General features: G+C 39.3%; 2 protein-coding genes across 4 annotated transcripts in view; one reads left to right on the top strand and one right to left on the bottom strand.

Moving 5' to 3' along the window:
• Window positions 1-16,214, bottom strand: part of heatr5a (HEAT repeat containing 5a) — a 50,889-nt gene extending 34,675 nt beyond the window's left edge. For 2 of the 3 annotated variants that reach the window (XM_076877872.1, XM_024799886.2), the window contains exons 1-6: window positions 16,072-16,214; window positions 7,477-7,696; window positions 7,176-7,387; window positions 1,919-2,027; window positions 805-954; window positions 426-597 (exon numbers count right to left, since the gene is read on the bottom strand). In XM_076877872.1, the coding sequence (XP_076733987.1) occupies window positions 426-597; window positions 805-954; window positions 1,919-2,027; window positions 7,176-7,387; window positions 7,477-7,602 (769 nt within the window). In that variant the 5' untranslated portion in view covers window positions 7,603-7,696; window positions 16,072-16,214. Of the gene's footprint in view, window positions 1-425; window positions 598-804; window positions 955-1,918; window positions 2,028-7,175; window positions 7,388-7,476; window positions 7,697-11,971; window positions 12,025-16,071 lie in introns of all 3 variants that reach the window. The other variant, XM_076877873.1, reaches the window with a different exon arrangement.
• A 7,131-nt stretch (window positions 16,215-23,345) lies between these two features.
• Window positions 23,346-25,060, top strand: hikeshi (heat shock protein nuclear import factor hikeshi). The gene has a single exon (XM_076877619.1). It carries the CDS (start codon window positions 23,569-23,571, stop codon window positions 24,163-24,165), a length of 597 nt encoding a protein of 198 aa, XP_076733734.1. The 5' UTR covers window positions 23,346-23,568; the 3' UTR covers window positions 24,166-25,060.
• Window positions 25,061-25,369: the final 309 nt, after the last annotated feature.

Genomic DNA, 25,369 nt, shown 5'->3' with positions numbered 1-25,369 from the left:
TGGTAAAAAAAGAAATCACAAAAATAGAACGGATTTGACAAACTGGAATAGGTTGAAAGACCTGAAAAAGCAAAGCATGATTCCATAATCTAAAGAAACAGATGAAAGACAAATTTATTAATATTCATCAGTCTGGAAAGGGTTACAAAGCCATTTCTAAGACTTTGGGATTCCAGTGAACCATGGTGACAGCCATTATACTTGGCAAAAAACCCCGTCTTTTATGACCCCTAAGCCTTTTGGGAAAATATTCTGTGGACTGAGAAGAAAACAAAAGTTGAACTTGAGTCCCACTAAATCTGACACAAAACTAAACACAGCATTTTATTAAAATAACTTAAAGCATGGTGGTAGTGTCATGGTCTGGGGCTGCTTTGGGTTCGGATAACCTGTACATATTACAGAGCCCTATTTTGGGGTCATACCAGTGAACTGTCGCGGTTCCACAGCAGCAGCTAGGAGAATTCCCAGCAGTTTGGATACAGACACTCTGACGTTGTAGTTTGATCCTTCAAAAGCTCTGAAGCACACAGTGGCCACATTCTCCAGCTCACTGGTCCACAAGAATGCAGCCTCTCTCTGCAGCTCCAACAAAACCTGACCGGATGACACACAGAAGTACTTAGCTATCCAAACATCTGAGCCGAAAATGAGCACAAACCAAGACAAAGTTTCATAGACCTCCAGATTCAGATTGATTTTTAAAACTAGCTGCATGGAAGGAAATCAAACCTAAACTGACAGGGTGTTACAAGAACAATAAATAATAAATAATGTCAAATGAGACATGACAGCTGCTGTTACCTTGGCAGCAGCACAGCGTACAGCCATGGACCGGTCTGTCAGACAGGCTCTCACTACCTTGTAGATGTCACGGTGACACGACACTGCACTGACACCCAAACCTCGAAGGATCCTCTCCATGCTGAGCATGATCTCATAGCGACCCTGAGACTGAGAGCAGCACAGAAGGTTATTTGTGAAAAATCATCTCACAAATCTGCAGCTGTTCTGATTAAAATCTTTCTTTATCTTATAACTACTTTGACCTGTTCAAGTGAGAAAAGCCCTTCAAAATCTCAATCAGAATATCTAGGTAACATTTTCAGCATTTATCACTACACAGTTTCAGGGCAGGCAGGGATGTCACACACATGAGCCAGAGCCAGAATTAGCCTAAAGGTGGTGGTGTCAGAAGTCCATTCCAATGTGTTGTTTTTTTTTCATTATTTCCCAAAGTGAAATTAATTACACACACAAACACATGCACGTTTTCTTTGAATTACCACAAATTACAGAACAAGGTCCTGATAATGAACTGCATTTTCTTTCCTATAATTGTATGTAAGAGCTGTGGTGATGTATTTCTTTGTTTTACTAAAACCGCATGTCTTGGATAATGTGGAAAATATTATAAATCTATTATTGCAGGTATTTGTCCTAGGACATCACAAAGATCCAATGTATAATTAAACTTCTTTAACCTGAAAGAAAGGGAAATAATTTGGAGGTGTTTTTAAAGGTTGCCGGGCAACAGTTTTAGAGGACCCCTCTATATAGTGTTAGACAAATATTCAGCCATACTTGTGCCAGAGCTACAAACTTGATGATAGCTACTAAAAGCTTCTGGTTGAGATAAAACTTAAGTAAATATATAAATGTCCCTGTGTTATATATTTGACCCAGATCCAAAATGAATTCAAACCCAGTTCTTGTTATTTAAAGCCAGATGTGTGCTGTACAATCATTCTACCTCGGAAAGAATTACATATTAATGTCTGAATAAATGTCTGGTTTGTGGTTAGTCTGCATGTGTCCCTTTTTTGTTCCAGCAGAATCACTGACAATTTGTTAAACCTGCTTTAGTCTTTTCTACATCTTTCTGAAACTTACAAAAGCAGGAGATAAGTGAACAAACCTCAGCACTCTTCATAGCCTTCAGCAGGCAAACTAACGTATCTTTGAAGCAGCCGATGAGCATCCGACCAAGCTGTTCATATAATGTGCCAAGACATGCAATGGCTGCCCTGAAAAACACATAAGAAAACGGTAAATGGACTGGCACTTACAGGGAGTGCAGGATTATTAGGCAAATGAGTATTTTGTCCACATCATCCTCTTCATGCATGTTGTCTTACTCCAAGCTGTATAGGCTCGAAAGTCTACTACCAATTAAGCATATTAGGTGATGTGCATCTCTGTAATGAGAAGGGGTGTGGTCTAATGACATCAACACCCCATATCAGGTGTGCATAATTATTAGGCAACTTCCTTTCCTTTGGCAAAATGGGTCAAAAGAAGGACTTGACAGGCTCAGAAAAGTCAAAAATAGTGAGATATCTTGCAGAGGGATGCAGCAGTCTCAAAATTGCAAAGCTTCTGAAGCGTGATCATCGAACAATCAAGCGTTTCATTCTATTTTGTCAACAGGGTCGCAAGAAGCGTGTGGAAAAACCAAGGCGCCAAATAACTGCCCATGAACTGAGAAAAGTCAAGCGTGCAGCTGCCAAGATGCCACTTGCCACCAGTTTGGCCATATTTCAGAGCTGCAACATCACTGGAGTGCCCAAAAGCACAAGGTGTGCAATACTCAGAGACATGGCCAAGGTAAGAAAGGCTGAAAGACGACCACCACTGAACAAGACACACAAGCTGAAACGTCAAGACTGGGCCAAGAAATATCTCAAGACTGATTTTTCTAAGGTTTTATGGACTGATGAAATGAGAGTGAGTCTTGATGGGCCAGATGGATGGGCCCGTGGCTGGATTGGTAAAGGGCAGAGAGCTCCAGTCCGACTCAGACGCCAGCAAGGTGGATGTGGAGTACTGGTTTGGGCTGGTATCATCAAAGATGAGCTTGTGGGGCCTTTTCGGATTGAGGATGGAGTCAAGCTCAACTCCCAGTCCTACTGCCAGTTTCTGGAAGATACCTTCTTCAAGCAGTGGTACAGGAAGAAGTCTGCATCCTTCAAGAAAAACATGATTTTCATGCAGGACAATGCTCCATCACACGCGTCCAAGTACTCCACAGCGTGGCTGGCAAGAGAGGGTATAAAAGAAGACAAACATGGCCTCCTTGTTCACCTGATCTGAACCCCATTGAGAACCTGTGGTCCATCATCAAATGTGAGATTTACAAGGAGGGAAAACAGTACACCTCTCTGAACAGTGTCTGGGAGGCTGTGGTTGCTGCTGCACGCAATGTTGATGGTGAACAGATCAAAACACTGACAGAATCCATGGATGGCAGGCTTTTGAGCGTCCTTGCAAAGAAAGGTGGCTATATTGGTCGCTGATTTGTTTTTGTTTTGTTTTTGAATGTCAGAAATGTATATTTGTGAATGTGGAGATGTTATATTGGTGTCACTGGTAAAAATAAATAATTGAAATGGGTATATATTTGTTTTTTGCTAAGTTGCCTAATAATTATGCACAGTAATAGTCACCTGCACACACAGATATCCCCCTAAAATAGCTAAAACTAACAACAAACTAAAAACTACTTCCAAAAACATTCAGCTTTGATATTAATGAGGTTTTTGGGTTCATTGAGAACATGGTTGTTGTTCAATAATAAAATTATTCCTCAAAAATACAACTTGCCTAATAATTCTGCACTCCCTGTATATTGTGCTTTTCTACTCTGAAAGCACTTACTTATTGACACGTCTTATTCACCCACACACACACATTCATGCAAACACTTTTTTCTACTGTATGCCAAGGGGCTTTTTAACCTTCACGCACTCACACTTAAGTGGATGTAATTGCAGCTCAATGTTCAAACATCCTGCCTAAGGATACGTCAACATGCAGACTAGAGGAGCCAAGGTTTGAAAAACTGCATAGGGACAGGGAGCGTGTTCAACAAACCCTAAACATCAGCAAGCATGAATTTCGCATTTCGTAACAGCATCTATTTTGTGGTGGAATATTAACACATGTCAGCATGATATTTATCTTAAAAAAAAAAACAGGAGGGCAAGAAAGAGCCATATATATTAGCTGAGACCACTGTCGTCACAGACAGAAAAAAAAATGGAAATCAGTGGAAATTATATTACAATTATATTAATTATAGTACGATTCATACTCAATTTCAGAACCTTACTTTTCAGAAGCTTGATAGCATTTAATGACTCATTTAATGTGAACAAATATCAACAAGCAATGTTTAGAGTGTAAACGGCCCACAGACTGCATTTAAAAACTAGCTTGAAAACTGAACTAAACATATTTTAAGTCTTAAAAAGTTTTCAGCTTCATTTTCATTCAAATAATCACATCACAATAACATTTCCAATTGTGACATCAGTGAATAGAGATTTATTCTTTAAATTTCAAGCTTTCAAAAAAATAACACTGTTGTTATTTGTGTGGATGCTTTAAGCATCCACACTATTGAGTTCCTCTTGGGACTTCCGTACACTTTTTGGCACTTAACTACTTCCACAATTTTCAGCCGATTTTCACCGTTCAAATTTTAAAATATTCTGCTATTTCTGCTAATTCCTGCTATGTCTTTTGGTATTTTTCACTATTATACTTTTTAAAATATTAAGCTTAATTTGTCCCATTGAAATGAATGGGAAACTTCTGCAATTCTGCTAAAATTTGCTTGTTTCTGAAACTTAACTACTTCCTCATATTTTCACGTAGAACAACCATTCAAACTTTAAAATGTTCTCAAATTATTGGGCTATTCAGGTATGATTCAGCTTTTTCAAATCTTTTACCGTTTTACCTTTATGCCTCTTAAAGTTTTCAGTTGCAAAATTGTGATTTTTCACAAAATACATGCGTTGTTATGGTTGCTATGCACTTGGCTTCCAGTCTGCCACTGAAGGTTTTGCAGTCTTCTCTTCATGTCCGAACAACTTCTTGCTACTTGCTCAATCTTCACTCAACTTCCACAAATTATACATCAAAACGTAGGTATTTTTGCTGGGTTTCCGAAAATGTCACTATCATTGTTGTGGGATTTATAGAATTTTGGCAAATCTCTTCAGACCAACACAAAGTCGCAAAACTCTCCATAGAAAGTCAATGGAGAGCTTGTTCAAAATCACCGCTTGATTTCTGTAATGAGAGGCATATTCGAATCGTCATATCTCCTCAACGAAGCAAAGTTAAGACATAAGGCTTGTCCCAGTATATCTTCAGACACTCCTGACGCTCACAATTCAAGAATTATTTTCTCACCTATTACCGTTCTGAAATGAGTTAGACTTGTTTGAGGGTAGGAAATTCGTCCTTCGCTCAGATTTCTTCAGATTTCAAACTCTGGAAATGAACCACTTTTTTCTCTCGTCATATCTTTTTAATGGAATTCCACAGAGACCTGAAAATTTCCATGATTGTTCACCAAAGCCTGCTGTCTCTTACGGTGAAAGAATGATATTGATACTCCAAATAGATTTAGAATTAGAAAGCGTTATTTGAGGGCAAGTCAAGGCAGTTTTTGCTTTGCTCTACTCAGTTATGGTGCATTAGAAGTCAATTATCTTTAATAATTCATATTTTAATGATAAATTGTCAACACTTTAAGATTCCCCCATCTCTTCTGAACAAAACGGTGTAAGAATGACCGTTCTAGCCCCTACAGTTAGGAAATTATGGTCATTTGTTTGAGGGGAGTCGTCATTATGAGAAATAGACTGCAAAAATCCTGTCTCTCTCTGTGCTGCATGCACCTGTTTTGGCGGGAAAAAGTGCACAGGCTCTCTGATTGGTGGATTCAAATTCAGCAGCTCCAAGGCTGCTTGACTGAGCTAGAAACTTACTTCTCTCTGTGTGTGTGTGTGTGTGTGTGTGTGTGTGTGTGTGTGTGTGTGTGTGTGTGTGTGTGTGTGTGTGAGAGAGAGAGAGCGAGAGAGAGAGAGCGAGAGAGAGAGGAAGCCTTTTTATGGGATGATCTCATTGTAAGATTCAAATTCAATATATTTAGACTGGTTGACTGAATTGGATCTTGTGTGTGTCTCTCTCTGTGCATGTGTGTTTCCATATGTGTCCATATTTGTGATTGTGTGGCTGTTATATTTTTTTTTGCCAATTTTTTTCATTTAACAAGTATATTTGAGGGACCCTCAGCATGTTCAGCATTTTTTCAGCTGTCCATTTTGCTTTTCCAATTTTTCTGTTTAAGTTATTACTATTGTGCTAAATCATACTATTTCTGCTATTTTATAAGATTTGTGCTAAATATAGTATTTCTGTCAAATTATAGTATTTGTGCTAAAACATAGTATTGATTTAAAATTACAATATTCATAGTTCATCACAGTGTCTCTGGTAAATCACAGTATTTCTGCTCTGTTGTACTATTTTTCTAAATCATAGTGTTTCTGTAATGCTTAAGTATTTTTGGCTAAATATATTCTTTCTGTTATCTTATACTATTTCTCCTAAATTCTTGTATTTTTGAGAAGTTATCATGTTTCTGGTAAGTTACAATATTTCTGCTAAGTTCTGCTATGCTATTGTATTTCTGCCAAGTATTATGTTTCCTCTAAGATATTGCAGTTCTGCTAAGTTATTCCATTTTAGCAAAGTTCCTTTGCTTCTGCAAAGTTTTTACAATTTCTGCAACTTTTCAGCTTTTTCAGCTAGTTTTTGCATACAGCTTCAGCTTTAAAGCATCCACACTGCATTTTCGCAGGAAATGCAAATCTTTCTAGTTAACACTGTGTTACACCCCGGCCTAGGCAACCGGCGTGCAACACAGGAACAATAAAAATAAGGGGAAAAAAACAAAACAACTACTACGGTTTTCCACAAAAATATCCCAAAACGAAAGTATCGACAGCTATTTACATCAAAACACCAAACTATTTACAACCGGGGGGGAAGATTGCGACCATCACAAACTGAAACACAAGGCTTAAATACATAGAGGGAGCAATCAGGGAATGGACCACAGGAGGGAAACACAGCTGGGGCAAATCAGAACTGACGAGACAAGGAAGCGTAAACTGAACACACTGAGATACAACAGACCTTCAAAGTAAAACAGGAAACATAACCGTCACGCCTAAAACAAAACACTGACAACACCGAATCGTAACAACTGTCTCACATGCTCCCTGAATGGGTACTGCACCCACATTTTTAAGGGGATGGAAAAGAGGAAAAGTTTTTTTTTCTTCCCTCGTGATCATAAATGTATCCAGACTTACAACCGGGTTGGAAGGGCTGACGGCGAGTCATCTTTGCTGCGTATTATGTCGTTACACCTCTCCACCATTAAGTTGGATGGGATGGGGTCTCCTAAGCGATAGAGCACAGCCAAGCAGTGGGCCAACAGCCAGCGGGTAGGCCCGCTTGGAGAGTTAATTAGAATTTCCCACAGCTGGTCAACCAAACACCGCTGGTTCTGTCTGATATCGACCTAATGGGTAACAAACATTAATAGAATTACCACTCTCAGAGTTACACAATTAATTCCTTTTTATTTTCCATGATCATATGACCTCTTACCCTGTCAGTGACTGGGAGGAGCCTCTTTAGGTGGTTAAGCCATTCCAAGATGAACTCGGCCTTCTGGTGTTTGCCCACCTGATTACATGCCTCCTCGTCCAGGAGGAGGCTGTGAGCACGCTCCATCGCACAACACCAGTAGTGCTCCTCTTTCACCTTCTGTCTTTTTCCTGTGCTCTCCCAAGTGCTCAGTGTGGATGACCTGCCATCCTCCAAAATTCTTTGAGACATAGGATAAAAAACAAAAAACAAAGGCAGTTTAGTTTATCTAGCGTTAGTAGAAAGACAGCACCAAGGCACACAAGATTTGGCTCAGACTTTGCTCCAATCAAGGACCCCAGCTGTGGATACTGGGAACAAATATTCTCATTCGGTGAATACTGTGGGTGATGTTAACAATGAGAGTAATATTTTCTAGCATATTTCTTTAAGTTTCCAAAAATGAATGTATATATATATATATATATATATAAAATTAGAGCTGGGCGATAGAACGATAACGATATGTATTGCGAAATAACTTTTTCTCGATAGAAAAATTAAACTATTGCGATAGGCTCTTGAACAGCCAATCCAAATTAAGTAGCGCAGAGCCGAACCAATCACAGCCGCAGCGTCACGTCACGTGACTTGTTACGTGCGTGCCAAGCCGCACATGTGTATTTGTTTGGGAAGCAGCCAGCCGCCATGCCGCCCAGGGTAATGGAGGAAATGAGTGTGCAGACTAGAGAAAAATCAACCGACAGCGTGACCGAAGGTTACCGAAGAGAAAACCGATGATGGTTCCAATGCCGGAGAGATTGTCGAACGGAAGAGCCATAGAAGTTCCGTAGTGTGAAGGTATTTCGGCTATTTCAAGTCTGACAAAAAACAGAGTAGCGCACTGTAAATTGTGCCGAAAGCAAGTCTGGAAATACAATAAAGCGGTGCATGCTCAATCTCTGACTGGAAGCGCTGATTCGTCATTCGGCTTTTGTCAGACTAAAGTAACTGTTAAAACTGTTTGAAAAGCTAAGCTATATAACAAGGAGAGATTGAGAATTTCCTTTTAGTTCTCAGTTTATTTGATATTGACAAAAGTTAGTCAGTTTTGTCTGTTCTTCTGTAAAACAAACTAAGATTTATTTTTAGAATTAATATTTTGTTTCTAAGTGGAATTGACAATTTAGTCGTCTGTTTCGTTTGTTCTATTTTGAAACTTAAACGCTTTAGCGGCTGCCTTTTGTGTAGTTTGCAATATTTGCCTTTATTTATCTGAAAAAGTCTCATGTTCCTTAAGTACTTCTACCCTGTTGAACTTATTTTGGAAAATAAATATTTAAATCAAAACAAGCTGCTGATTATTTCACATTTTACTTGTGAGCAACGGCACATTTAAATCTTACAAATATAGTTATTTGGCTTATATCGTGATAGATATCATTATCGCCTAAAATGAAAAAAACATATCGTGATATGAAAAATTTTATATCGCCCAGCTCTATATAAAATATACATATTATTATATATATATATATTATTATATATATTATTTTGCTGTATACACCATTTAAGATTGTGGTTGGGTTTTTTTTTTTTTTTTTTTTTTAAATGGACGTACAGATCAACTTGACATTGGAACTAGAGGATTCCCAATAGCCAACAGCTGCCTTTGGGATCCTGATGGAGAACTAATGAACACTATGGTCTCCCTGTGCCCTAAACTGCAAAGCAAGCCAGGGCTGCGTGATATGATGAAATATGCCGGATGACGAAATTAAAACATCTATTGTTAAAGGACCTGTTAAAAAAAACAAAACAAGTCGAGGACCTTATTCCTAAATGAGTGGCTACCTATGTAGCTTGGACATGGTTTGGTTATAAAAAGTCTGACATGGACCAGAAAACTGTACTACGTAAATTATGCAGGAAATCGGTACCCACCATGGACTCAAACACGACAAACCTTTTCTACCACCTACAGAAGAATCATGTGAAACTGTATGGAGAGAGTTTACGGATGAGAAGCAAAAAGGAGTCAAAATAAAAAACCTTAGACTCAAATGATAGAATAGGCTTTTCCCCGCAGCAAGCCATGTAATAAATACTCACAAAGAAAATGGCAGCCGTTACAACTTATATCTAAAAATATATAGTTTCATGCATTGGTCAAAACACTCAACTCCAGGTACAAAATACCCAGCTGAAAACACTTCATATAAGTCAAGTTGCCCGAGATTCACAGAATTTACAGAAAATGCACCATTTTGTGATATATAGGGCTGTGCAATATGACCACAATCTCATATCCCGATCGCAATATATTTCGAGAAATAGTGCGTTTTCTGTAAATTCTGTGAATCCCGGGCAACTCGACTTGTGTGAAGTGTTTTCAGCTGGGTGTCGCTTGACAGAGGCATGAAGCTATACAATTTTAGATATATAAGTTGTAATGACCGCCATTTTCTTTGTATTTTTTACATGGTGTGCTGCAGAGAAAGGCCTGTTCCAACATTTAAGGTTTATTTTGAGCACCTGAAGGCTCTTTTTTGCTTCTCAGCTGTAAACTCTCCTCATGCTCTTTCACATCATTCTTGCGTAGGTGGTAGAAGAGGTTTACCGTGTTTGAGTGTGGTGGGGACAGTTTGCGGCATAATTTGCATAGTACAGTTTTCTGAGAAATAAGAATAATGTATATCATTTCAGTTTATTTTGAAAAGTCTCAACAGGATCTTGAGGTTAATTGTGAAAGGTTTGTGTGGAAAATAAACAAGCGGATGGCGGAGCCACATGATGGTTTTGCCATCGTTGTTGTTAATGAAAGTAACCAGTAACTTGCTTTCGACTAATTAGATCTGGTGTTATAACCTGGTAAAAAGCAAACCACCTTATAAACACTGAAAATCCAGGATTAAATTTAAAGTTACCTCACTAAGCCCCAAATTGTGCTTCATAGTACAGGCAACATCCCTCTGTCAGGCAGAGTAAATTCTGATCTGTGCTAAGATCTCTCCAAGTTATCCTTACAGAAATCTAAAGCATAACATCAGAAATTAAAGCTTTGACAGAGGGCAGTGCTGAGCTCTGATAACTATTGAATGATTGCACTTGTTGGAAACAGTGACTCCAATGTGATTCCAAAATATAACATGCAATGTTCATAATGCATGATGCGAGATGACGCACAGTTACGCATTGTTGATGAATGTGACCAATGGTTTCAAATGCCTTTGTTTAATGAGTTTTTGACCTTAAGTAGTTCTCAAATTTAACATGATATCTCATTGTTTCTTAGTTTTAGACTGCCTTTAAAAAAATAAAACTGTTAGTCATGGTTAGCCTAATTTTTTTTCCTTGTTTAGTCGGTTAAGAACATAGTTGCCAAGAAAATCCCTAAGCCGAACTAGGGCTGTTCAATATAATGATATATATCTGATGACGATGTAAAAACGTCTATCGTTTCATTTTACGCTACCATTTGTTTCGTGGTGTGCCAAAATGGATGATCTGATATCGTCGTGTTGGTGTTGTTTCCAGTTCCGGGTTCAACATTGAAAGTGACCAATCACATTGTTGTGACGTTATTCTTTTACGAACCAAGCCATTCGTGCATTATGAAATTCCGATGTTGCAAGGACAATATCAGTTCTGCTTACCGTTTATTAAAGGGTTACAGTTAGGGTTAGGGTCCGTTGATCGGAGGACAGAGGCGGTTTCTTGCAGCTTAAGTACAGTTTTTTGTTTTACGGCGGTTTTTCCCGAAGTCGCAAAAGTATGACGTCACAACATTCTGATTGGTCACTTGCAATGTTGATCCTGGAACAAAATGTTTTAGTATGACGATCTGGGAACAACACCAACACGACGATATCAGATTGTGTGTCGCAAAATAAACTGTTTACGGCAATATTTTTTCACCGTTTTGATGGTCACTGTAGTGGCTATATCAATTTCTTAAAGTTCTCTCTTTCTCTTATATTTAATATAGCCACACTAAGGACGGACAAGCGCCTGTTTTTATGCGTTGTGGTTAGCAACAACTACGGTAACACCATCGCGTGTCTGCTTGTTTATGTTCCACATAAACCTTTCACAATAAAGCTCAAGATCCCGTTGAGACTTTTCAAAATAAACTGAATCACGTGAAAGAGCAGATTATTTACGGATGAGAAGTAAAAAAAAAAAAAAAAAAAAAAAAAAAAGACGCCAGGTGCTAAAAAACAAAACAAAACCTTAGACTCAAACGTTAGAACAGGCTTTTCCCCGCAGCACGCCGTGTAATAAATACTCACAAAGAAAACGGCGGCCGTTATAACTAGGGCTGGGTATCGTCACTGATTTCTAGAATCGATTCAATTCCGATTCACAAGGTCCCGAATCGATTCGATCCACGATTCGATTTAATTCCATTCGATTCGATTCAATTTAAATCTGGGAAATTTTGACAGTCAGAAATATAATTCAGATCAGTACATTTACATATTTTTGTATCTATAAAAAGGAAGCTGACACTCACAAGACTTTATCCAAGCTGTGAGCATCACAGCAGATGCCTTTGTGTCAAAGTAGCTGAAGATAAAACACAGAAAAACATGTAGGTGATTTTCCTGGCCTGGGATTTTATAAAAAATATTCTGCAGTACATCAAAAACGAAAGAAAACCATTAATTAATGAACATTACCTCTGACGTTACAGCGGTTTTATTAGAGACACGGCTAAGCATTTTGCATTTTGAATAATTTTAAAAAGTTTAAATTTGTTCAGTATTGAACAGCAGAAATGAGGTTTTCTTTTCGGAAGAATGTAAAAGGGAAAAAAACAGCGGCCGACAGCGCTGTAAGCAACAGTAAACTTGTGCGTAACAAGCAAGCGAATAATGAAGAAAGCAAAACTGTTCGAGAGAGAGAGAGAAAGAGAGAGGGAGAGGGAGAGAGGGAGAGAGAGAGAGCTGCGCATCGCAATGGAAGCAAAACAGTAAAAGAGTGAATTCATGACGATGTTTATGTGAAGCGTTTGGATCTTCTTTTGCTGCTGGTTCAGTCAATATTGTTTGGAGAGAGATCAAACTAACAGCCTTAGAATCAGCGCATAAAGGGCGTGAACACAAAGCGCGGACCCGGATCAGCGAGCTGTCGGCTTTCACTTTCAGCCCCGACTGTGAGAAAGGCGACATCTAACTGATTCTGATCCGCGGGTCACGCCCTGTGTTTAAGTCTATGTAAAGAATCCCTGTACCTGCTCTCATTTACTGTTTGGTGGTTCTTGAAATTTTGTGAGATGTCACCAGAGATTCTGGCATTTCGGACAAAATAAATTTATATTAAAAAATCGATTCAGGATTTTAATGAATCGATTTTACGTTATCCAAGCCAGAATCGATTTTAATCGATGAATCGATTATAAAAACCCACCCCTAGTTATAACTTATGTCTAAAAATGTATCGTTTCATGCATCGGTTAAAACACTCGACTCCAGGTACACGATGCCCAGCTGGAAACACTTCATGCAACTCAAGCTGCCCGAGAGTCACAGAATTTACAGAAAATGTTACATTTTTGTGATATGTAAAGCGCTATACAAATACAGACCATTTACCATTTATATCGTTATCTGGACGATAGAATTCTTATATCGGGATATGAGATTCTGGTCATATCGCACAGCCCTAAGCCGAACTACGGTTTTCACTGACAGTTTACCGAAGGATTTTTCTATTTTTAAATACACTTACAGATGGTCACACTGCTATAAACCCACTGTTCCCAAGTCTGGATCTTCAAAAATAAAATAAATCAGAGCAACATGGATACCTCCTCTTTGAGTGCCTCTATATACACTCAACAAAAATATAAACGCAACACCTTTGTTACTGCTCCCATTCCCCATGGGATGGACGTAGAGACCTAAAATTCATTCCAGATACACAATATAACCATCCCTCCCAAACAGTGGTCACAAATCAGTCCAAATGTGTGGTAGTGGGCACATCTGCTATATTGAGATAATCCATCCCACCTCACAGGTGTGCCACATCAGGATGCTGATCTGACATCATGAGTAGTGCACAGGTGTACCTCAGACTGCCCACAACAAAAGGCCACCCTGGAATGTGCAGTTTTTTGCGCTATTGGGGGTCTGGGGACCCAGAACCGGTCAGTATCTGGTGTGACCACCATTTGCCTCATGCAGTGCAACACATCGTCGCATGGAGTCTATCAGATTGTCAATTGTGGCCTGTGGAATGTTGGTCCACTCCACTTCAATGGCTGTGCGAGGTTGTTGGATATTCGTGGGAACTGGTACACGCTGTCGTATACGCCGGTCAAGCACATCCCGAACATGCTCAATGGGTGACATGTCCGGTGAGTATGCTGGCCATGCAAGAACTGGGACATTCTCAGCTGCCATCTGCCCTGAACAATGTGAACCATGATTCATCCGTGAAGCGCACACCTCTCCAACGTGCCAGACGCCATCGAATGTGAGCATTTGCCCACACAAGTCTGTTACGGCGACGAGCTGGAGTCAGGTCAAGACCCCGATGAGGACGACGGGCATGCAGTTGAGCGTCCCTGAGATGGTTTCTGACAGTTTGTGCAGAAATTGTTTGGTTGTGCAAACCAATTGTTCCAGCAGCTGTCTGGGTGGCTGGTCTCAGACAATCTTGGAGGTGAACCTGCTGGATGTGGAGGTCCTGGGCTGGTGTGGTTACACGAGGTCTGCGGTTGTGAGGCCGGTTGGATGTGCTGCCATATTCTCTGAAACGCCTGTGGAGACGGCTTATGGTTGAGAAATGAACATTCAATGCACGGGCGACAGATCTGGTTGACATTCCTGCTGTCAGCATGCTAATTGCACGCTCCCTCATTGCTTGTGGCATCTGTGGCATTTTGCTGTGAGACAAAACTGCACATTCCAGGGTGGCCTTTTGTTGTGGGCAGTCTGAGGTACACCTGTGCACTACTCATGATGTCAGATCAGCATCCTGATGTGGCACACCTGTGAGGTGGGATGGATTATCTCAATATAGCAGATGTGCCCACTACCACACATTTGGACTGATTTGTGACCACTGTTTGGGAGGGATGGTTATATTGTGTATCTGGAATGAATTTTAGGTCTCTACGTCCATCCCATGGGGAATGGGAGCAGTAACAAAGGTGTTGCGTTTATATTTTTGTTGAGTGTAGATCTGGCTCCAGTCCACACACCCTCAAATATCAAAAGTTCTCATAAAAGTATCTCATACTGTGAGCCTGTAGTGCATATGTGGAATATATTTTATCAATACCTATTTTTTTCTGCATCTTGTTACATCTTATTTCAAGCCTCTCTCCACTGCTAAAGCACCTCTGAGCTCCACTAAGTGCTTTTTAGACTAAGCTATTCAGCCTTTGTCCCTAACAGAGTAGATTAAACTGGAAAAGGAGGAGAAAGATGCAGAAGAAGAGAGAGCAGCTCATAAATTATTGAACAGCACAACTTGGTCTTCTTCGTTAACACACACAGTGTTCACTGAAGTGCAGGAAGACTCTAAAAATAACTACTGTCCCACAGAAAAGAGCAGACCATGTCCCTGCTGAGCAGCCCCAGTCTGAATCAAAGTGAAAACATAGACAGGACCTACTATTCGGAATTCTAACACCAGAATTTGTCAGGACATCATGAGGACAGAACTGAGCTGCCGAACATTCAGAAATAAATTGGGTGTCAGCAGCTTCATGCTCATTGTTTCATTCACAAAAACTAAGACGTTTGGTTTCCAATACACCAGAACACAGTGATAGTCTATCTTACATGACATACACCCCACATCTTAGTAGTAAAGGAGACAAGCAGCACTGACTGCACCTGCAACCACACCCCACAGAGACATCACACTTCTCCAAGAGTGCCAGGCAAGAAATAAAACCATGAATTTCAGCTGCTGTTCTGCTGCTCTTTAACCTTGGTGCCTGAACTTCATTTCCAATCCTAAATATATCAAAACTGCCAGGGTAATTACGGTAATAGAGAAAACTGTAATGAGTAAGGTGTTAAAATAATAAATAAGGAATTACAAATCTCTTTTGAGGGAGTGGTGCTGCCATCACTGTCTACTTCAGGAAAGGTTTAAAGGAACCTTTTGTTGAAGAGGTTTAAAAGGTATTCTGGTTAGAATTCTAATGTGCAGCTGTAGCAACACAGTCTGGTTTGGCAAAACTCCCCAACTTGTTCTATTGTATTCTATTCTGCGATCTTTCTGTTTACATGGACCATGAATTCGAAATGAAGATAGACTCACTGATTAAACCCAACAGCTTCAGTGAGGATTCTTAGAGGGATTACGAAGTATCTGACACTTTTAATCTCCTGAAAGTCACATACTCTCTCCTCTATTTCCAAAGACAACATGCCACTGAAGTCAACCACATGTACCAAAGTAAGCTAACAATATGAGCCGAAAAACATTTCTTTCTCTCCACTTAAACATCTATTAAACAGTGTCGTCATTTAGCTTTAACAGCTACATTAAGCAGAGGCTTACAGGTAACAGGCTGCTAGCCTGGGTTGGCTAGCGAATGGGCAAAAGTTTGCACAAAAACTGGAGGAAAAAATGAAGGTGATCATTTACCTGGTCGTTCCGGCTACAACACGTTAGTCCTTATAAGAAAATGACAGTCCACAAAAGCAAAAGGGAAAAATTTACTTCAGTTGTGTTCAAGATCTCTGCATTCTCACCGCTGCTCCGTCTGCCGCAGACCTGAGTCGGCGACAACTCAAAGGAACGGAAATATCCTGTTACTCTTCCGGCTTTTGTTTTTTCAAATTAAAATATAACCACGGCATCTCCCCATCAATAGCCAGTCACAATTATTTCCTGTTTTCATGTGTCTAATATATATTTTGAATTTTGAACTGTACTTCACTTCTCTGTGTGCAGACTGCCTGACATTGACACCTGTGTCTTTAACGAATCTTTAACTGCCTGATTACAAAATAGTGTAAACTGCTAAATTGTCTCCCGAACTTCTCTCAGCAAAAAACAAAACAAACAAAACAAAACAAAAAACCACACACGCATCAGTCCATTTTTGGCAGAGCCACAATATCCTGTACAATATCCTACAGTAGGGATTTGAAAATACTCTTACCTTTATATAAAATCCAAAATCAGTTTGAACCTTCTTACCTTCATACCTTCTTATGTTTCTGAAACTCACTCTGTATTCTAACTCACCGTTTTAGATTTCCATTGCCAAACTGTGGGGAAGCAGCCTTCCTGGCTGTTAATTTTAAATACTGGTAAATGTTACTAAAATGAGGCACAGACTACCAACTATCCGAATGCCTCGGACCTTTAACAGTTACAATTAAATGTATAATTAAATGTGACCTAAATTTGACATTAACGGTCATCTCATGCTTTATAATACAAGTAATGACCTTATAATATCAGAGAGAGAATTCTATTTATTCAACAAAACACTATAAACAAGCTCTTGGTGACAGTGGGGAGGACGAATTCCATTTGAAGAGGAAATGATCTCAAGCAGAACCCTGTTCAGCAGCCTAAGTTTACAAGAAGGATAACTATGGGCTGGTTAAATTAAACTGAATGAAGGCTTCATTGTTTCATATGTGTTTTAACATTATCTTGATTCATTATCTAGATTCATATACTTTCATTAAGGTTGTTGTTACAATCAATCAGGCAAGACTCAAACGATTGCAACCAGGTGTGTTGGCCAAGGGCGGGGACCCGGAATGGAGTGGCGCCCTTACAGAGAGGAGTGAGGAGAAGAGAGAGAAACACAAACAAACGGAGCACTGGAGAGGACTGGAGGAACATGACAGCAGATCATTCACTATAATAGTGATAGGTTTGTGTAGCACACACCTATTGCTGGAATAACCAAGACAATTCTACTACAACAGCAAAAACATCTGTATAGCAGATCCATTTCACTTACCTGTATTTTTATTCATTTGAGGGATTGGTATTTTTAAAAACTACATAAAACAGAATTACATTTGTGGGTTAGTGATTCTTTATTAGGTTTATCAGGTTTGATATAGTATTTAAGTGACTGTTTGAGGAAGATGAGGAGGACTGGCCATCCTACGTGTGTGAGGAAAAAGAACCCGAGTTAGAGCTGTTCAAAATTTATTATTTGTTTTGTAAATCTAAACTCTTTGTACATGTATTTAAGAGAAGAGTGTTAGCAGTATTCACCTTTTCCTGGTTGCGTCCTTCGCTGTATATGGAGCAAAAGAATAAAAGGAGCTCAAAGTTTATGAGCGCCGCGAGTAAACTAGTGTGCCAGGTTAGGGAGCTTTGGTTATGGTGTTCCTAATTTATATATAAGTGATTGAAGTATATATGTTATTGAATTATTTATAGGACTTGGTCCAAATATAAAAAACGTCTTCCATGCGCTTTATTGCAGTTTGAGCTTTGCTTATGTGGATGTTTATTTTCTCCTTTGGTTTGATAACCCCTGACTTAGGCTATTCAGATGCTCACCTGAATCAGGTATCATATAAAAGAGACCATGCCAGAACTTTTTTTTTTTTTTAAAGTCTGAAGTTCTGGTTTCTCAAAATACTGTGCACCAATTGGACCAATTAGAGGGGGTGGGGTCTTTTGTGAGTAAATTCATCCTTTCCTTAATAAAGAGTACCATTTGATGGATACATTTTATTCCAGCCTCAGCCATGTTGGATTTATTTGATTCAATAGTGGACATTGAAGCCAGGGTACACCCTGGACAGCTCACCAGTCTATCACATAGACACAAACAACCATTTGCAGCAGATTGTGGATTTGAACCCCAGGACCTTCTTACTGTGAGGCAACAGCACTAACCATCAAAAATAGGAAAGCTATGATTTCAATTCAATTCAATTCAATTTTATTTATATAGCGCCAAATCACAACAAAAGTCGCCTCAAGGCGCTTCATAGATACAGAGAAAAACCCAACAATCATATGACCCCCTATGAGCAAGCACTTTGGCGACAGTGGGAAGGAAAAACTCCCTTTTAACAGGAAGAAACCTCCGGCAGAACCAGGCTCAGGGAGGGGCGGCCATCTGCTGCGACCGGTTGGGGTGAGAGAAGGAAGACAGGATAAAAGACATGCTGTGGAAGAGAGACAGAGATTAATAACAGATATGATTCAATGCAGAGAGGTCTGTTAATACATAGTGAGCGAGAAAGGTGACTGGAAAGGAAAAACTCAATGCATCATGGGAATCCCCCGGCAGCCTATGTCTATTGCAGCATAACTAAGGGAGGATTCAGGGTCACCTGCTCCAGCCCTAACTATACGCTTTAGCAAAAAGGAAAGTTTTAAGCCTAATCTTGAAAGTAGAGATAGTGTCTGTCTCCCGAATCCAAACTGGAAGCTGGTTCCACAGAAGAGGGGCCTGAAAACGGAAGGCTCTCCCTCCCATTCTACTTTTAAATACTCTAGGAACAACAAGTAGGCCTGCAGAGCGAGAGCGAAGTGCTCTAATAGGGTGATATGGTACTACAAGGTCATTAAGATAAGATGGGGCCTGATTATTTAAGACCTTGTATGTGAGGAGCAGGATTTTGAATTCAATTCTGGATTTAACAGGAAGCCAATGAAGGGAAGCCAAAACAGGAGAAATATGCTCTCTCTTTCTAGTCCCTGTCAGCACTCTTGCTGCAGCATTTTGGATTAGCTGAAGGCTTTTCAGTGAGTTTTTTGGACATCCTGATAATAATGAATTACAGTAGTCCAGCCTGGAAGTAATAAATGCATGAACTAGTTTTTCAGCGTCACTCTGAGACAGGATATTTCTAATTTTAGAGATGTTGCACAAATGGAAGAACGCAGTCTTACATATTTGTTTAATATGTGCGTTGAAGGACATGTCCTGGTCAAAAATGACTCCAAGGTTCCTCACAGCGTTACTGGAGGCCAAGGTAATGCCATCCAGAGTAAGAATCTGGTTAGATATCATATTTCTAAGCTTGTCAGGGCCGAGTACAATAACCCCAGTTTGATCTGAATTAAGAAGCAGAAAGTTAGCGGCCATCCAGGTCTTTATGTCTTTAAGACATTCCTGCAGTTTAACTAATTGGTGTGTGTTATCTGGCTTCATGGATAGATAGAGCTGGGTGTCATCAGCATAGCAGTGAAAATGTATGCTATGTCTTCTAATGATGCTGCCTAAGGGAAGCATGTATAATGTAAACAGAATTGGTCCTAGCACTGAACCTTGTGGAACTCCATAATTAACCTCAGTGTGTGAAGAGGACTTCCCATTTACATGCACAAATTGGAGTCTATTAGATAGATATGATACAAACCACTGCAGTGCAGTACCTGTAATACCTACAGCATGTTCTAATCGCTCTAATAGGATATTATGGTCGACAGTATCGAATGCTGCACTAAGGTCTAGCAGGACAAGCACAGAGATGAGTCCACTGTCAGAGGCCATAAGAAGATCATTTGTAACCTTCACTAAAGCTGTTTCTGTGCTGTGATGAGCTCTGAAACCTGACTGAAACTCTTCAAATAAACCATTCCTCTGCAGATGATCTGTTAGCTGTTTGACAACTACTCTTTCAAGGATGTTTGATATGAAAGGAAGGTTGGAGATTGGCCTATAATTAGCTAAGACTGCTGGGTCTAGAGATGGCTTTTTGAGTAAAGGTTTAACTACAGCCAGCTTGAAGGCCTGTGGTACATAGCCGATTATTAGAGATAGGTTGATCATATTTAAGATCGAAGAATTAATTAATGGCAGGACTTCTTTGAGCAGTTTTGTAGGAATGGGGTCTAAAAGACACGTTGATGGTTTGGAGGAAGTAATTATTGAAGTTAACTCAGAAAGATCAATTGGAGAAAAAGAGTCTAACTTAACATCAATGGTACTAAGAGTAGCTGTAGATAATATTACATCTGTGGGATGATTACTGGTAATTTTTTCTCTAATGATAAAAATGTTATTTGTGAAGAAGTTCATGAAGTCATTACTAGTTAACGTTAAAGGTTAAAGATTTCAAGTCTTGATGCAGAATTTTCTTTACATTTTTGTCCTTGACAGGTTACCCCATAATAAAAAGCAATAACATACACGTGGTGTGTGTGTAGTTGTCTGCCTCTTATAACTCCAGTGATTTTTCTGCAGTTTGAAATCTCATGTGATCTTGTTAATTTCATGAGTCCAGCAACTAAACACTACAGTAGATTGTATAATGTCATCTCTACAAGAACAAATTAAGTTGTTGAATTTCATACAGATCCTACGTGATTTAATTCAAGATAGAACCAAGACATTTATGTGTTCAAATTACAAGGTAGACTTTTTTAATGAAACAACCACCCATTTACTTTTTTTGGTATACCAAAAAAAGTAGAGGCGGCTGCTCGACTTGACTGAGATGGATGCCTTCCTCAAACCACGATCAAAAGCGCGCGAGACTGAAATCCCGTGCGGTGTCGCAGGATTTAACATTGCTATTTTATTGACTTACTTTACTCGAACATGATATGAACAATTTAATCTACCCGCTCTGCATATTATGTAGTTTCTATATAGTTACACTTAACTTTAAAGCATGAGGCACTTGTGTTAAATACCAGCAAGATGCTTACATAAATCCAAGAGCTGGCCAATCCCTTTTTTTTTTAGTGTAGTAGCGGTACTTCTACTTCTACCACCTCTGGTTATATGCAGAGAAAAGAATAGTACAACAATCTTTACAGACAACTACGAAAGCTTTAGCCTACCTTTATAAGTATACATGCAGTGCTCATAAAGCCAATTTAGCTTTTGTATCTTCTGTCTAAAAGATCATAGAATATGCAGAATATGCATATGCATCTCCCGGTGCACTTTGGTTAAGATGCAGGGTAGCACATATCACCTTTCACTAATGTTTCTCTCCTTAGCCTCTCAACCTGCCTCATAGCAGGTTGGGCAAGTACTAAATCAGAGAGTACTTGATCCACTTTAGCTCATGTGCTGCTGGTATGCACTCAGTCAATAAAAATAAAATTGGTGGAATCAATATATAATATTTGCTGGAGAAAGATGAGAGAAAAAGATAGAAAAAAGAAATAAGCAATAATAATAGAGAAAATTCAACAAAAAGTCTAAAGTTCTGGTTTCTAAAAATACTGTGGACATATGTAAAATCAGTATTTTTTCAGAAAAAAAAAAAGAAATAAAAAGAATCCTGATGTTGTGCACTAAAATGGCCTTATCTGCTTTTCCTGTGTGATCTAGTTAAGACCTATGCAATCTATGCATCCGAGCTGAGCTGAAGTTCTCTCATGTCCTCTCTTCATTGGCTTCCTGTTTATCACAGAATTAATTTAAAAGTCCTAATGTTGGCTTATAAATCCCTAAACAGTCTTGGTTCTCCATACCTTTCTTACCTTTCGTACTTCAGTCTTATATGCCCTTATATCAGTTGACCAGCTGCTTTTGGTTGTCCCCAAAACTAGGCTGAAACTTAGAGAAGAACGGTTTCAGGGGCCCATGTACAGTTGTGGGACCATTCAAGAGGCAAGTGAAAAAAAAAGACCACAATAGTATTTTCTCAAATACTGAGATCTTGAAACCATATATTATCAAAAGACAGACAAATGTGTTTTTTTTATAATTACAATTGAATTGGTGGAATACAGTAGTCTACCTGCCCTTTTCTTTCCTACACTACTAAGGCTAGTGGTATTTCTTAAAGTCAGCTAACTGGTGGATACTTCCAAAGTAAGTGAAACAGGCATGAAAGGAAAACAAACAAACAAACAAACACATTCATTGTGATGACATCCAAAGTAATTTGCATGACTGTGGTACTTTCAGGAGCTGCAGGAGTTGTTGGAAGAAGACAACAACAAGTGTGTATGTTTATGAATGTGTATAAAAACCATATAAACAGTATATTCATTGTGAAAAACAAAACAAACACACAAAACAACATGAAAAGCTCTGACAGTTTAGTTTTCCATTCAATATAAGATACTTTAGATATTTTACACAAATTATACAGTTATGATTCCTTTTTTTTTTAAAGCAAGGCACACTCTCTCTATTTCAAACTATTGTGTATGATTTGTCTGATCATCAAAACAAGTTGGCTAGACCACATCAAACATTTGTGCCTAGGGGTCTGTAACTTAATAGGCATACATGAAAGGGTCTAGCAGGGTGACAGGTGAGCCACACGAGAGTTATAGCAAGCGGTGTACTTCTGTCAGAATGCAACAGAGTCGCTGTCATGTCTGACCATATGTGTCTGTTTATATATCCATATTGTTGAACACGCCGGTTATCTTCAATGCATGGCTTTTATTCAAACTATGTAGCATTTTTTAACTTTGAAAGTGCTATACAAATAAAGTTATTATTCATTTATATGGTTGAGAGGCTGAAAAAATGTTGTTGTCTGCTTTGCTGCAAATACAAATACAAATTTAAATTATTTTGGAAAATTGTGGACAACATGATTGAGGCTTTGCCTCATGTTTGATAACTAAGGTGCTCAGTTTGAAACTGGTGTATTATACTGATTGCGATTATTCATTTTGAATCATTCTTAGACACTACAATAGGTCATCCAACTAATTGATTGCTTTTGAAAGAAACATTTGCATGTGCCCCAGCTGAATTTGGGTTTGTAAAGGAAAAATAATTGAAAATGTTTGCAAGCTGCTTATTCCAATAATATTAATTGCACACACTGTACACATGACATCATGTATGGCGCCTCTGACCCCTAAATGTTTGATCCTAGCTTCGTCCTGTAAAAGAAGAAGAACAAATTCACTTTTATTGGGTGTATTTAGTGTTTAGGCTAATGAAGTAATTATTCCAAACCAGTCGGTGGCGCCCAGGCGTCGAGTTTGCCACCGTCACATGAAGAAGAAGAAGACGCCACAAGAGGGCAGGGCTAGTATAACTGTAGAAGAAGTTTCTGGTAACCTTGGGAAGCTACGCTCATGTTTGCTGTCCAACACTTTTCTGTGTGTAATTGAGTGTCTCAGTAACTCCGGTTGTTAGACGGCGGGAGCTGCAGTACTGACTCTAACCTGGTGCAGGCTAAGCCGAAGCTATAGGCTGTTTACTAACTGTCAGCAGTGATGTTCGGCTGTTTGGTCGCAGGGAGGTTGGTGCAGACAGACGCGGTGCAACTTGCCCCGGACAAGTTCCTCTTTAACCTGTCGGACTACGAGAATGTGAACCATGTGGTGGTATTTATGCTAGGTACCGTGCCATTCCCTGCCGGCATGGGCGGTGCCGTATACTTCTCTTTCCCTGATCCGGCGAGTGGCGGTCCCGTGTGGCAGCTACTCGGCTTCATCACCAACGATAAGCCAAGTGCCATCTTCAAGATCTCTGGGCTGAAGGCTGGGGAGGGCGGGGCGCACCCCTTCGGTATTATGACCTCTTCTGCGTCTCCCTCCGTTGCTCAGGTCGGCGTGTCAGTGGAGGCTCTGGAGCAGCTGGCTCAGCAGATCCCGGTGTCCAGCGCCGCCGTGTCCACCGTGGACACCTTCCTGCAGTTCACCCAAAAGATGTTGGACAGTCTGTACAACTTCGCCTCTTCCTTTGCTGTGTCGCAGGCCCAGATGCTGCCAAACCCCACAGAGACTTTTATTCCTTCCAGTTGCATCCTCAAGTGGTATGAAAACTTTCAGAGGAGGATGGCGCAGAATCCGAATTTCTGGAAAAACTGAAGGCATTAAAGGCCAAAGAGCAAACCTGCTAAGACAATTCCCAGGGTGCCTAACAAAAGCAGTGTCGACCTTCATCTCTGTCACAATGCCTCTTCACCTACAGAAAAACTGCTGCTCACAATGACTCCATCCCATCTTTTATCGGTCTGAACAATAAAGCACTTGAATTTAAAAGGAAAACACAATTAAATTGAATCCATTCAGTTGGTTTTCAATGTCTTAGTCTTGCTTAATAGTTTTCCTCCCATGAGAGCTTTTAGTTGTTTTGTTAGGGCATAGGGCATTTCTTCAGTATGGTCAAGACCATGTCTTTGGAAGACATGATCAGAAAAATGAAATAAGGAAACATTTGGATTTTTGTAATGGGCATAAAAATCAGAGGGAAAAGCAAAACAAAAAACAAGTCAGTATGATCCAAAGAGATACACAAGTGCAAGAACAAAACTAATTAATTAACATACATGCTGATATTTAATTATCATAAACTGTATAAAAACTAAAATGGGGCAGATTCAAGAGGTTTGAGAGTGTGTTTATGATTGAATTATTAGTACTTGTGTTACAAGATTGCAGTGCTGTGCTCTCAAAGCTTCATTGAAGCTTCAGTTTGAAGTTATGTTAAATAAATAGTGCATTTTAATTTTTGCCAGTTTATTATATTTATTTCTTCAAAAGAACTATGTTTTCCATTATAAAAAGTCCATTCTCAAAACTGTTTTCTTTTCATTTTTTTGAAGAATGAATTTTGATATTTTACAAGAAGATAAGTTTTTGATTCTTTTATTTTATTTAGAATAAAATACATTTTGCAAGTGCTGTGCAGTTTTGCATCACTTTTTATCATGTGCCAAATCTGACAAGCCTTTGGAAATCTAAATAAAATAGAAAATTGTTACTTTTATGGTTTTCTATTCTAAAAAACAGTTGGAACAATTGCCAGTAGGTGGGGCTACTGCATTGTTTCATATCTAAGTGAATTGTTTTTCTTCATCTTTCATGCGGTTGTGTTCAATGTGTATTCAGTGTGACATATTACCCAATGCAGGGCTCGCAAAATTTCAAAGTCCCTGGTAGCCCTTCGGGCAGGGACTCTTCAGTTTTTGGTAGCCCAAAATAAATTTAAGTAGCCCGAATAAAAAAGAGCGCAATTTTTTGATTGATGTTTTGTTTCCTGTTTTGTTTCTGTTACAACATTATACATTAA

The sequence above is a fragment of the Maylandia zebra genome, linkage group LG19 (assembly GCF_041146795.1).
Source record: "Maylandia zebra isolate NMK-2024a linkage group LG19, Mzebra_GT3a, whole genome shotgun sequence".
In the NCBI taxonomy this organism is placed as follows: domain Eukaryota; kingdom Metazoa; phylum Chordata; class Actinopteri; order Cichliformes; family Cichlidae; genus Maylandia; species Maylandia zebra.
The sequence above is the reverse complement of the archived record's forward strand: the minus strand, read 5'-3'. Positions and strand labels throughout refer to the sequence as shown.

Bases quoted from the DNA above. Each gene is read 5' to 3' on its own strand.
- hikeshi (XM_076877619.1), top strand. From the start codon at position 23,569: ATGTTCGGCTGTTTGGTCGCAGGGAGGTTGGTGCAGACAGACGCGGTG.